Genomic DNA, 13325 nt, shown 5'->3' on the forward strand with positions numbered 1-13325 from the left:
ATTTTACATAAGATACTACACAACTGTTTCATATCAATTCTGATTTACTGAGGCCCCCCCCCCCCACAGCTGACTAGGAAATTATTTTTTGATGGGATCTTAATTAATGAAAAGCAAATAAAATGTCTTTTTCTTTTTTTTTTTTTTTTTGCCAGTCCTGGGGCTTGAACTCAGGGCCTGAGCACTGTCCCTGGCGTCTTTTTGCTCAAGGCTAGCACTCAGCCACTTGAGCCACAGCGCCACTTCTGGCCATTTTCTATATGTGGTGCTGGAGAATTGAACCCAGGGCTTCATGTATACGAGGCAAGCACTCTTGCCACTGGGCCATATCCCCAGCCCTAAAAGTTCTAATATAATACACAAAGCACTATTTTTAAGGCTACTTGTAAATCATGTTTTGCTTAACCAAAATATTGGGCACATTTTAAAATGTGTCATTTTGAAGTATGGGAAAATACTGATAATTATTAAAACTGGCTGGCATGTGGGGGGTCAGTATCCTACTCTCTCGTATATTTTTAATTTTTCATAAGGGAAAAATAATGTTTTAGCTCATTATCTCAACAAAGGTTTTGGGTGAAAAGGTCTACTTATTATTAGTAACCTACTCACATGAAGCTAATCAAAGAGGCCAGAAAATGTTTAGTTCTCCACTGAGGAATGGCTCAACTTAAGTTGTAGAGTGTCTACCTGGCAAGTACAAGCCCCTTTAGTTCAAAGTTCAAACCCCAGCAACCCTCCTGCCCCCCCACCCCCATTTAGCCCTTTAAAAATTTTTTGGTTGTTTTGTAGTAGGGTCTTCCTGTGGCCCCAAAGTTGCAACCCTCCTTTAAAGTACTGATATTATAGGTATGTCCCACCACTCAACTGGTCCTTTCAAAAATTATATAGGAACCCTAGGATGAGTCATATGGACAAAAGGCCTATATGGTTTTTAAGTTTAAAGGATAAAAAAGGAAATTGATATTCTTCTCCTAAAAACCATGAGTTTCAAAAACATTTTGCTTTTTAAGTCAGTGTCTCACTTTGTAGCCCAGGCTAGCCTGGAAACCATGATCCTACTGCCTCAGCCTCTTGAGTACTGGGATTTGTAGGTGTGCAAAACTATACCAGGAAACATACTAGTTTAGATCTGTCATTCCATTCAGCTTGCTCCTAATATCTAGGAGCCTTCAGGTATCCTAATTATCTTTATATCTACAGCCAAACCCACTTAATATTTGTCAAATAAATGTAATTGCAATATTTAACCTAAAATATGCATTCTATCCATGAAGGTATTAAATAATATAAAATGGTATTTTTGTTTAGTCATAACTCTAATTTAGATTTTTTAAGTGTTGTTAAAAAAAAACTATAGTACTTTTTATAAAGTGCCCTTTCATGGAGGTAACTGCCAGGATAATACTATCCTGGCTTTCATGGTCATAGAATAATTGGTCTGTTTTTTGGAGTTTCAAAAAAAAAAAAAAGACTCAAACCCCAGATATGTTCCAAAGACCTACTTAATTTAACTACCTTTACTACCTGCTCTTTGTTTCTAAGTAAGTTGTAAGTCTTCTGGTGAGTTTACATGAGTCTGATATCCTTAAGAAAATCCTGTGCTTAGCTGGGCACTGGAGGTTCATGCCTGTAATCCTAGCTACTCAGGAGGCTGAGATCTGAGGATCACAATTCAAAACCAGCCTGGACTGGAAAGTCTGTGAGACTCTTATCTCCAATTAACTACTAGAGAACAGGAAGTGGAGCAGTGGTTCAAAGTGGTAGGGTGCTAGCCTTGAGCAAAAGAGCTCAGGTACAGTGTCAGGTTTTGAGTTCAAGCTGACAAGGATAGAAAAAAGATCTTGTGCTTTATTTATGTATTTAGTCTATTGTAGAAGATCATGTATGACTTTCAGGAATACTCTAGCTATAGTATTTTATGCTATAATAAATAAGTAGAAATAGGTATGCTATAGGAGTGACAACAGATTCTGCCCAGTAAGGGCTGTGTGATGTACATGAAAAATATAATCTTTCTCCCACATGGAAAATTCTAATTCTTCATTAATTTATCCCCATCTAGATATTTCTGTTATTGATACAAACAGCTGTTAAAGCTGTTACTATCACTTCTAGATTATGATCATTTACTGTAAATAAGTAGCTGCTTTTCTCAAGTAATGAAAAATAGGCCTGCCCCTGTCTTGAGGCTACTTTCCCTCAAAAAAAAAAAAAAGGTATTAAAAAATTACCTGATACAAGAATGAGGAATTCCATAGTTATACCCTGAAACATGAGAGACTCTTTGAATAACGGGAAAATCACAATTTCCTAGTATTGGAGAGAAGTGATTTGATGAAAAGACTGCAGTGTTAGTTTCTATCTGCACATAGGAATCAGAAGCCATGTCATGGAGAGCTCTTATTTCTGAATGATACTGGGAATCATGTGGTAGCATGTGTTCTGGCACTTCCAGGTAAGTGGACTTCTGCTCATCTGCAGAGAAATCCAATAAACTGTTCATTGCATTGCTAGCAGTTCTGTCTTTGTTGTCATCAGGAGAATCAAAATGCAACTGTCTTCGAGGGCCAGGTCTCAATTCCTGAGGCTTGATACACAGGTTGCTTGTCTGAAGAGGAGGCTCTGGACTACTGTCAGCTTTATCTTCCTCCTGCATAATCTTAATGATTTTGATGAGTTGGAAGAGACGTTTGCGGTCGTTCATGTTATGGACCCCCAATTTAGAGTAGTCTTTCATTGTAACTTTGGCTAATTCATCTATTTTCTGAAGTCCAAGGGCAGTAAAATGAGGATAATACTGTCCAAGTTCAGCTTCACAAAGACATTCATACAACCAGGATGCCATTTTTGTGAATAATTTTTTTATAAAAGCTGAAGAGAGAGAGAAAAAAGCCATTCACTTAAAATAGAGCATTGTTCCTTTAAATAACTAAAATATGAAACAAACCTGCAGAAAACATAAAGAAAACTTTTCAATGTATTTTTTTCTTCTTAAATGCTTTATTAAACAGCATAGTATATGAGCAAAGATGTTTTATATAGCATATGAAGAACCTGTAATAGCATGTTATTTGTTCATCTACTTATTAAGAAGCAATTCCTTAATTACATAAAAAGGTACATGGACATACACATAACATAAAGCACTTACTTATTTCTTGGGAGTTCCTTCTAACCTTGCAATGTCTACTAACAAATGGTATAAACTACTGAAGCCTTGTTCTCAACCAGTGATTGTAGCAGGACTAATTTTAGATGTTCAACTTAATATCAAGGCATGTTGCACAACTGCTTCCCATGATTAATGAGCAAAGGTTAAGAACTGTTTCAGAATAGAAAGCAGAATAAAACAGCAGACCACAAAGGATTAGAAACTAATACCACTTGGAGGAAATCACATTTGTAGCTGCTAAATACTGGCAAAAGTTAATTAAACCTTTTTTAAAACATCAATTCAAAATGAACTAAGTCAGTATTCCATTTCATTCTAAAAGGTAGTCATCCATATCTACTATACAGAATCTGAGTCAAATAGTTTACCTAGAAAATTAATACTATAGTCAAAGTTTCAAATGGTTGTACATTGAAGTGCTTAACAACTTAACTCAAGATATTTAATTAGATGGGCACCTGTTGCTCATGCCTGTACTCAAAAGGCTGAGATCTGAGGATCATAGTTCAAAGCCAGCCGGGGCAGAAAAGTCTGTGAGACTTTTTTTTTTTAATTTTTATTTTTATTTGCCAGTCCTGGGGCTTGAACTGGAGGCCTGAGCACTGTCCCTGGCTTCTTTTTGCTGAAGGCTAGCAGCACTCTACCACTTGAGCCACAGCACCACTTTGGTGCTGAGGAATCGAACCCAGGACTTCATGCATGCTAAGCAAGTACTCTACCATGATGCCACATTCCCAGCCCCTATGAGACTCTTATCTCCAATTAACTACCAGAAAACCAGAAGTAGCACTATGGCTCAAGTGGTAGAGCACTAACTAGCCTTGAGCTGAAGAGCTCAGAGACAGCACCCAGGCCCAAAGTTCAAGCTCCACATCTGACAAACAACAACAACAAAGATATTTAATTAAATACCAACAGATGAAGTGGTAATAACACATGATATTAGTCTATTATTAAAGGCAGGGTGCTGGGTAATTCTCTATTATCACTGAGTCAAGTTCAAGTTCATAAGAATGTTTTTAAAATTCTACTTTAAAAAATGGTTTTATATACTGGGCTGGGGATATAGCCTAGTGGCAAGAGTGCCTGCCTCGGATACACGAGGCCATAGGTTCAATTCCCCAGCACCACATATACAGAAAACGGCCAGAAGCGGCGCTGTGGCTCAAGTGGCAGAGTGCTAGCCTTGAGCGGGAAGAAGCCAGGGACAGTGCTCAGGCCCTGAGTCCAAGGCCCAGGACTGACCAAAAAAAAAAAATGGTTTTATAGTTCAAAATTCTCAAAATTTATTTACCTACTGATAAAACTTGTTTTCATTTTCTAAGAGAAACAGAGTTGAAGGCAGGAAAATAAAGATAACCAAGGAGCTATGAATAAGTAACTTTGGAGGAAATACAGTATACCTAAGCTATACACTAGGTTTGAACACAGGTCCTTGTGTTTGCTAGGTAGGTAATCTAACATTTGAGCCACATTCCCAGACCTTTTTGCTTTTATTTTCTGAGTAGTGTTTGGTGTTTATGCCAGGGCTAGCCTGGGTCATGATCCTACTACTTCAGCTTCTCACATAGCTGTGATGAAAGGCTCACACCAGGATGTCTAACTTCTACTGATTGAAACGGGTTTTCAGTTTATGCCTGAGCTGGCCTTCATTTGAGATCCTCCTGGTCTCTGCCTCTCCCGTAGCTAGGATTAAAGGCATGAACAGCTACACCCAGCCACCAGTGCCTTTTAAATGTTGACCACTTAAAAAATAAATAATAGTCATCAAACACTGGAAACTTACACCTATAATCCTAGCTACTCAGGAGGCTAAGATCAGAGGATTGCAGTTTCAAGCCAATCTGGGCAGAAAAGTCCACATGATTCTTATCTCCAGTTAAATACCAAAAAAGCCAGAAGTGGAGCTGTGGCTCAGGTGGTAGATTGCCAGCCTTAAGCAAAAAAGCTAAGGGACAGGGCCCATGCCTTGATTTCAAGCCCCAGTACTGGTACACATACAAACACTCACACATAAATAATAATAGTAATAAATAATAAAATTAAATAGTAGTACCTTTGCTTCAAAGGTCTCCTGCTCCCTCTACCTAGTCCATCTTTTCAAAATAGCTTAATAGCTTTCCCCCAAATATGAAGTTTTCTTTGATCTCTCAAATTCTTTTTTTTTTTTTTTAATTTTTGCTTTTTGGTTGGTCATGGGCTTGAACTTGGAGCCTGGGCCCTGTTCCTGAGCTCTTTGCTCAGGCTAGCACTTTACCACTGTGAGCCACAGCACTATGTCTGATTTTCTGGTGGTTAATTGGAAATAAGAGTCTCACAGACTTTCCTGCCGGGGCTGACTTTCAATCATGATCCTCAGATCTCAGCCTCCTGAGTAGCTAGGATTACAGGTTTGGAGCTACCAGTACCCAGCTCTCAAATTCTTATTTTACCTCGTGGTACCTTAGGTAGTAACTAAACCAGACCACCAAATTCTTTTCCTACTGTTTCTTCTACCTAGAATACATGTTTCCCAGAATAGACACTATTTATATTTTTCTACTGTGAAAGAAATGGGCTTAGCAGAGAATAGTGGTATTTTTCTGTGCTTCAATAATATTATAGCTGAGAATGTGGGGCTGAGAATATGGCTTAGCGGTAGAGTGCTTGGCCTAGCGTGCATGAAGCCCTGGGTTCAATTCCTCAGCACCACATAAACAGAAAAAGCTGTAAGTGGTGCTGTGGCTCAAGAGGTAGAGTGATAGCTTTGAGCAAAAAGAAGCCAGGGAATGTATGCAGGTGCCGAGTTCAAGCCCCAGGACTGGGGAAAAAATGTTATAGCAACTGGTATTTATTGAGCAAAATAATACATACTAGGTACAGTATTGGTTAACTCCTATACAATCCTAAGGAGGAAGTAAATGTGTGGCATTTGGCAAGTTACTTAACATTGCTAAAGCTGATTTTTCTCATCTGCAAAGTAAGAATGTAACAGGGTCCCTATAGTTCTTAGGGCTAGTATTCAATGAGAAAATACTTGCTAAAGCCCTTAAAAATAGTTATAAAACCAGCATAATGTCTGGTACATACCTAGGGCTCTATAAATATTGGTGGTTATTACTACTGCTATTGCAATTTCTGTATTTCTGCTATCTTTTACAACCTCGCACAGAATCTAGAAGAGAACAAGCCTTCAATGTTTTGGGTTGTTTTAAGCTATTTCTAAGCAGCTGCATTCTCTATTTGGCTCAGCCTAACCCACAGGAGCAAGCCACAAGTGCTATTTATGCAGTCTTCTCATTTTCCATAGGCTTACAAAGTCCTGGGTTTCACACACACATTCTCTTGGTGACATACCAACCATTGCTAAATCAGCTCTAACAATTATGGCCCCAACTTAAGCCCTTAATCAGAAGCTACAAGACTTAATGATCATTTTGAAATGCTTAGATATCACACAATACCATAGGTAGCAGAAATTTTGTAATAGTCAGGTTAAAGCAGACCCTAACATGCTCCTAACATAATCTGGAAGACACACCACATTTCTAGGTTCTACAATTCACCTATGTTGTTCTACTTTAAATTTTTATTTATTTATTTTTGCCAGTCCTAGGGTATGAACTCAGCACCTGGGTGCTGTCTCTGAGCTTTTTTTTTTTTTTTAATTTTATTTTTGGCCAGTCCTGGGGCTTGGACTCAGGGCCTGAGCACTGTCCCTGGCTTCTTTTTGCTCAAGGCTAGCACTCTGCCACTTGAGCCACAGCGCCACTTCTGGCCATTTTCTGTATATGTGGTGCTGGGGAATTGAACCTAGGGCCTCATGTATACGAGGCAAGCACTCTTGCCACTAGGCCATATCCCCAGCCCCTCTGAGCTTCTTTTGCTCAAGGCTAGCACTCTACCATTGAGCCACAGCACCACTTCTGTTTTTTTCTGTTTATGTGGTACCCAGAAATCGAACCCAGGACTTCATGCATGCTAGGCAAGCACTCTACCACTAGGCCACATTCCCAGCCCTACTTCAACATTTAATGTTTCTTTGTACCATTTTCCTTTTCACAAAAGTCTAGCCCCTCCTCCTGAATATTAGAATCAGTCTAGGAACTTAAAAAAAAAACACCAAAAAACTTGAACCACATCCCAAAGCCATGAAAAACAATAAAACAAAGCAAATACTAGCTTTTGGGGGAAATAGACCTAAGAACTTAGAAAACTTTCCCCAGTTGTTCATAGTTTTGTTTGTTTTTTTTTTGTTTTTTTTTTTTGCCAGTCCTGGGGCTTGGACTCAGGGCCTGGACTCAAGGCAAGCACTCAGGGCTGGGGATATGGCCTAGTGGAAAGAGTGCTTGCCTCGTATACATGAGACCCTGGGTTCAATTCCCCAGCACCACATATACAGAAAACAGCCAGAAGTGGCGCTGTGGCTCAAGTGGCAGAGTGCTAGCCTTGAGCAAAAAGAAGCCAGGGACAGTGCTCAGGCCCTGAGTCCAAGCCCCAGGACTGCCCCCCACCAAAAAAAAAAAAAAAAAAAAAAAAAAAAAACAAGGCAAGCACTCTTGCCACTAGGCCATATTCCCAGTCCTTTGTTCATAGTTTTACTTCACTGATTTATGTGAAAATTACAAATGCCTGGGCAGAGTGTATCAGCAACAGACTACATGCTTAGCAAGTGAAATGTTCTAGATTTATGGCTGGGAATATGGCCTAGTGGCAAGAGTGAAATATTCTAGATTTGATCCCCAATAGCATTAAAAAAAAGGACCAGAAGCACTGTTAAGGGCATGGCTCAAGCACAAGGCCCTGAGCTCAAACCCAATACAGAAGCTTGAAAATTTGAAAGATGAATTGAGTAATTTCCATTTTATTTCTTGTGCCTTACTCATTGGAGCTAAGAATTTACTACTGACACTTTTGTCACATTTTAAGTCTAAGGTTATAAATGGGGCTCCTCCACACAAAGGTAGAATGATACAATAAGAAGCAAAAGAAGGGGCTGGGGACATGGCCTAGTGGCAAGAGTGCTTGCCTCGTATTCATGAAGCCCTGGGTTTGATTCCCCAGCACCACATATATAGAAAACGGCCAGAAGTGGTGCTGTGGCTCAAGTGGCAGAGTGCTAGCCTTGAGCAAAAAGAAGCCAGGGACAGTGCTCAGGCCCTGAGTCCAAGGCCCAGGACTGGCAAAAAAAAAAAAAAAAAAGCAAAATAAGTGCTGGGAATGTGACTTAGTGGTAGAGTGCTCGCCTAGCATGTGTGAAGCCCTGGGTCAATTCTTTAGCACCACATACACAGAAAAAGACAGAAATAGATGCTGTGGCTCAAGTGGTAGAGTGCTAGCCTTGAACAAAAGCAGCCAGGGACAGTGCTCAGGCCCTGAGTCCAAGCCCTAAGAATGGCAAAAAAAAAAAAAAAAAAAAAAAAAAAAAAAAAAAAAAAAGCAGCATCAGCAAAATAATTGGTTAAGTAGAACATGCAACAATATAATTACAATCAAAACACAAATGACTTTCTTTACAGAACTAGAAAAAAATCCCACAATATTCATGTGGAGTCACAAAAATCCACAAATAGCTAAAAACATTTTGATCAAAAAGAACAAACAGCATTATATTAACTGACTTAAAATATACTACAAAGCTACTGAAACCAAATAGCAAAGAATTAGCATAAAAGAGTCATGCGGGCTGACAGAAGAGAACAGAATAGAATGGAACAGAGAGCTTAGAAGTAAACCTATGCATTTACAGTCAAATGATCTTCCATAAAGGTGCTAAGAATGTGCATTGAGAATGTGCCTTTTCAATAAATGGTGATGGAAAATGGGGTTTTCATATGCAGAAGAATAAAACTACACTGGAATCTTTCATTATACACAAAGCAAATCAAAATGAACTTAAGAAGCTGGCACCAGTGGCTCACACCTGTAATCCTAGATATTCAGGAGATTGAGATCTAACAAACATGGTTTGAAGCCGTCCCAGACAGGAAAGCCCATGAGACTCTTAGCTTCAATTAACTACCAAAAAACCAGAAGAGGCCCTGTTGCTCAAGTTAATAGAGACTGAGCCTTGAGCAAACAGCTCAGGGGCAGTCCCTTTGCCCTGAGTTCGAGCCCCAGGACAGGCACACACACAAAGCTGGACACAGTGACACCCCTTTAGTCCTAGCTACTCAGGAGCAGAAGCAAGGAATTGTTTGAGCCAAGGCCAGCTTAGGCAACATGGTCAAATCCTGTGTCTGAAGAACAAACAACAGGCATATGAAAAAAATGTTCAACATCACTAATCCTCAGAGAACTATAAACCAAAATCTTGCTGAAATAGCATCTCATCTCAGTGACTAGTATAAAAACGATAAGCACTGGTAACAATAGGGAAAAAACTGAACTCTGATACATTATTGGTGGGAATGTAAATTAATACAACCATTATAGAAAACAGCATGAATTAAAAATATGCCAGATGCTGGTGGTGTAAAACACTCATAGTCTTTTTTTTTTTTTTTTGCCAGTCCTGGGTCTTGAACTCAGGGCCTGAGCACTGTCCCTGGCTTCTTTTTGCTCAAGGCTAGCACTCTACCACTTGAGCCACAGCATCACCTCTGGCTTTTCGTATATATGTGGTGCTGAGGAATCGAACCCAGGGCTTCCTGTATACAGGGTAAGCACTTTACCACTAGGCCATATTCCCAGCCCCGACACTCATACTCTTAGTCACCCAGGAAGCTGAGATCTGAGAATCATAGTCTGAAGTGACTCTAGTCAGACAAATCCAAGACTTCAATCTTTAATTAATTAGAAACAGCTGGATCTGGAGAAGTGACTCAAGTGGTAGAGTGCTAGAATTAGTGAAAAAGCCAAGTGATAATGTGAAGCCTTGAGTTCAAGCCCCTGTAATTAACACAAAAAACATTAAAAATTAAATCACATGATTCAGCAAACCCACTACTGGATATATACCCAACAAATGTAAAAATCAATATTCTGAAGAGATGTATACACTCCCATGTTCACTGGTGAATGGATAAAGAAAATATACATATCACAAAATTCCTTCAATCTTAAAATCTTAATTCCTTCAATCTTAAAAAAATAAGAAGGAAATCTGTGATAAGGTACATCTATTTGTTTCTAATAAGTTAGGTAATAACACTTCCTACATGCCAGGCGCAGTAACAGAGTACTGAATAAGGCAATATGAAATTAGTATGGAATAATTTACACTTTTCTAAGTTTTACATAAATATCTTATTCCATCAACATAGCATCTTCTAAGAGAAGAAAAACAGAAACTAAAATGACTTTGCTTATGGTTATACAACTAAAAGAGTTGTGATCTGTGTTATGATTCTAAGTCAGGTAAGGTAGTTCATACAGCTTAGGCAGATAGATGGAGAGTCTGAAGTTAGAAGATAGAAAAAGGGGAATCATGAGTTGGAGGTCAGCAGAAGCAAAGTTGACAAAATATTATCTTCAAAACAAAAAGCACTCAAGTAGTAGATCACTTTTCCAGTACACTCAGAAAGAATAAACCTCTAAATACAAGATCTATGAATTTTTTGACAATCACAAAAATCAGAGAAAATAGCTCAAGTTCTAAGGCATTCAAATTTTTTAGTTTAATTCATACAACATCCCAAATGCTTAAATTATCATAAAGAAAATAGAGTAAAAGGCCCAATCATGGTTTCTAAAATATCATTAATTTTATGAACTTTATTGAGATATAACTCATATACTATAAAATATCCAACTAAAGCATACAATTCTATAACTTTTAGTTCATTCAGAGTTGAGAAACCATCAATCACCACAATCTAATCTTAGAATATTTTTATCACTTTAGAAAAAGTTCTACCATTAAATTTTAGATGCATCTAAAAGTGAAAAATCTCTTCCCCTAAAATATTCAACTCTATAGTTATCAAAAACAAAATGAAGGGGGCTGGGGATATGGCCTAGTGGCAAGAGTGCTTGCCTCGTATACATGAGGCCCTGGGTTCGATTCCCCAGCACCACATATACAGAAAACGGCCAGAAGTGGCGCTGTGGCTCAAGTGGCAGAGTGCTAGCCTTGAGCAAAAGGAAGCCAGGGACAGTGCTCAGGCCCTGAGTCCAAGGCCCAGGACTGGCCAAAAAAAACAAAAACAAAAACAAAAACAAAAAACTAAAATGAAGCCAAGTGCCCATGGCTTACGCCTATAATCCTAGCTATTCAGGAGGCTGGATCTGAGGACTGTAGTTCAAAACCAGCCTGGAACTGAGTTCAAATCCCAGCATTAATGTATATAGAGAATACATTTTTAGATTCCTCAAGCAGAAAATAAAAAGTATAAGAGGGCTGGGAATATGGCCTAGTGGCAAGAGTGTTTTCCTCATATACATGAAGCCCTGGGTTCGATTCCCCAGCACCACATATATAGAAAACAGCCAGAAGTGGTGCTATGGCTCAAGTGGCAGAGTGCTTGGCCTTGAGCAAAAAGAAGCCAGGGACAGTGCTCAGGCCCTGAGTCCAAGGCCCAGGACTGGCCAAAAAAAAAGGATAAAAGTAGTAGATAAATTAGAAGGGAACAGTGACTATGGTTTTAAGTTTTTTTAATTTAAAATTAAAATATAAAGTTAAACCTGTTTCTTTTCTTTCCTCTCTTCCTCCCTTCCATCCTTCCTCCCTCCCCCCCAGTCCTGGGGCTCGAACTCAGGGCCTGGGTACTGTCCCTGAGCTTCTTTTGCTCAAAGCTAGCACTCTACCACTTGAGCCACACAGTACCACTTCTGGCTTTTTCTATGTATGTGGTACTGAGGAATCAAACCGTTGACTTTATGCATGCTAGACAAGTACTCTACCACTAAGCCTTATATTCCAGCCCTTAAACCTGTTTGTTTTCCAAATGCCTGTCATAATAGCATAAATGACTCTTAAGGGATTACCCTCAAAGTCACTGGGTACACTAAAATAATCAGAAACAGTGTTACATAATAAGCTGGGTTGGGGTAGTATAATCCTGCAATCCCAGTACTCTGGGAGACTGAGACAGGAGCATGGTGAGTTTGAAGCCAGCCTTTGTTACATGATGAAACCCTGACAACTGCCCACCCCCCCCAAACCAAACAACAACAAAAACCCAGATACAACATAAATCCAACATTCTTGATCATTTTTATTAAAATGTTTCTGTACCCCACATTAGGCACAAGAAATCAGTAATTATCAGAGGCAGATTAAAAGTTGAAAATTCAATACAGTTTCTCTTTACATGGTTTTAGTTATTTCAAACTTCAGGGATTATTCTATCTATAGACTACTGATCTCCACTGAAGACAGATGACTAGAGACAACTGTTTAAAACAACAGCTGCAAAGGAATTAGAATATATGATACATAGTGGAATTCTTAAGGTTTAGATTGGGGGATATCAACAATCTGTGTTATTCTCATTTTTTAAAGTAGTTTGAAAGACTGTTTCTGTTTGGAACTGAAAACAATAATTTCAAATTCATTTATGGTTAAGTAGCTAATACTTAGCTAATGCAATTACTGCAATTCCCTTCAAGAGGCTCATAATAGGTTTATTCTGAAATGCTTAGGCACAATCACCTAAAAATAAACAAAATTGTTGAACCCAGATCTTAAAACAGTGTAAATATTACTACTCTCTAAATGTATAAGTTTTATTTTGAAAGAATCCCTAGGAACAGGTGGTAACTGAATGTTAGGTTTAAGTTCAGTAGTTTATTTTTAAAATCTTGATCTAATCAAGCCTCAGGAAGTTATCCCTTGCAGATTTTTGCCACTATGCAGTCATAAAATATTTTCAACATTATTTCTCATGTGTCTAACTGGAAAAGTAACTATTATAAAAATTTTATAAATTACCAAGATGATGTAAATTCTTTCAGTCAGTCAGGGTTGTGCCCCTCTGGAAACAAGTTGCCACCAAGAATTATTTCCAAAAGAAAAAACAGTGAATAATTTTAAAAATTAATTTTGTTTTTTCTAGTACTGAGGGTGGAACTCAAGAGACTTAGCTTCCTTGGCTTGCTTGCTCGGCCTATACTCTACCACTTGAACTATACTTCCAGCCCTGCTTTTTGCTGGTTATTCTGGAGATGGAATCTTGAACACTTTTCTGTCTGGGCTAGCTTCAAACCTTAGTTGTCTGGCTCTCAGCCC

General features: G+C 38.7%; 1 protein-coding gene across 2 annotated transcripts in view; it reads right to left on the reverse strand.

Annotated features, from left to right (window-relative positions):
- The window catches only part of Kif24 (kinesin family member 24), a 51240-nt gene that overhangs the window by 32619 nt on the left and 5296 nt on the right, over positions 1-13325 (reverse strand). For both annotated transcript variants that reach the window (XM_048365037.1, XM_048364949.1), the window contains exon 2: positions 2235-2874. In XM_048365037.1, coding sequence (XP_048220994.1) covers positions 2235-2848 — 614 coding nt within the window. In that variant the 5' untranslated portion in view covers positions 2849-2874. The remainder of the gene's footprint in view (positions 1-2234; positions 2875-13325) is intronic.

Source organism: Perognathus longimembris, chromosome 1, assembly GCF_023159225.1.
Source record: "Perognathus longimembris pacificus isolate PPM17 chromosome 1, ASM2315922v1, whole genome shotgun sequence".
Lineage (NCBI taxonomy): Eukaryota > Metazoa > Chordata > Mammalia > Rodentia > Heteromyidae > Perognathus > Perognathus longimembris.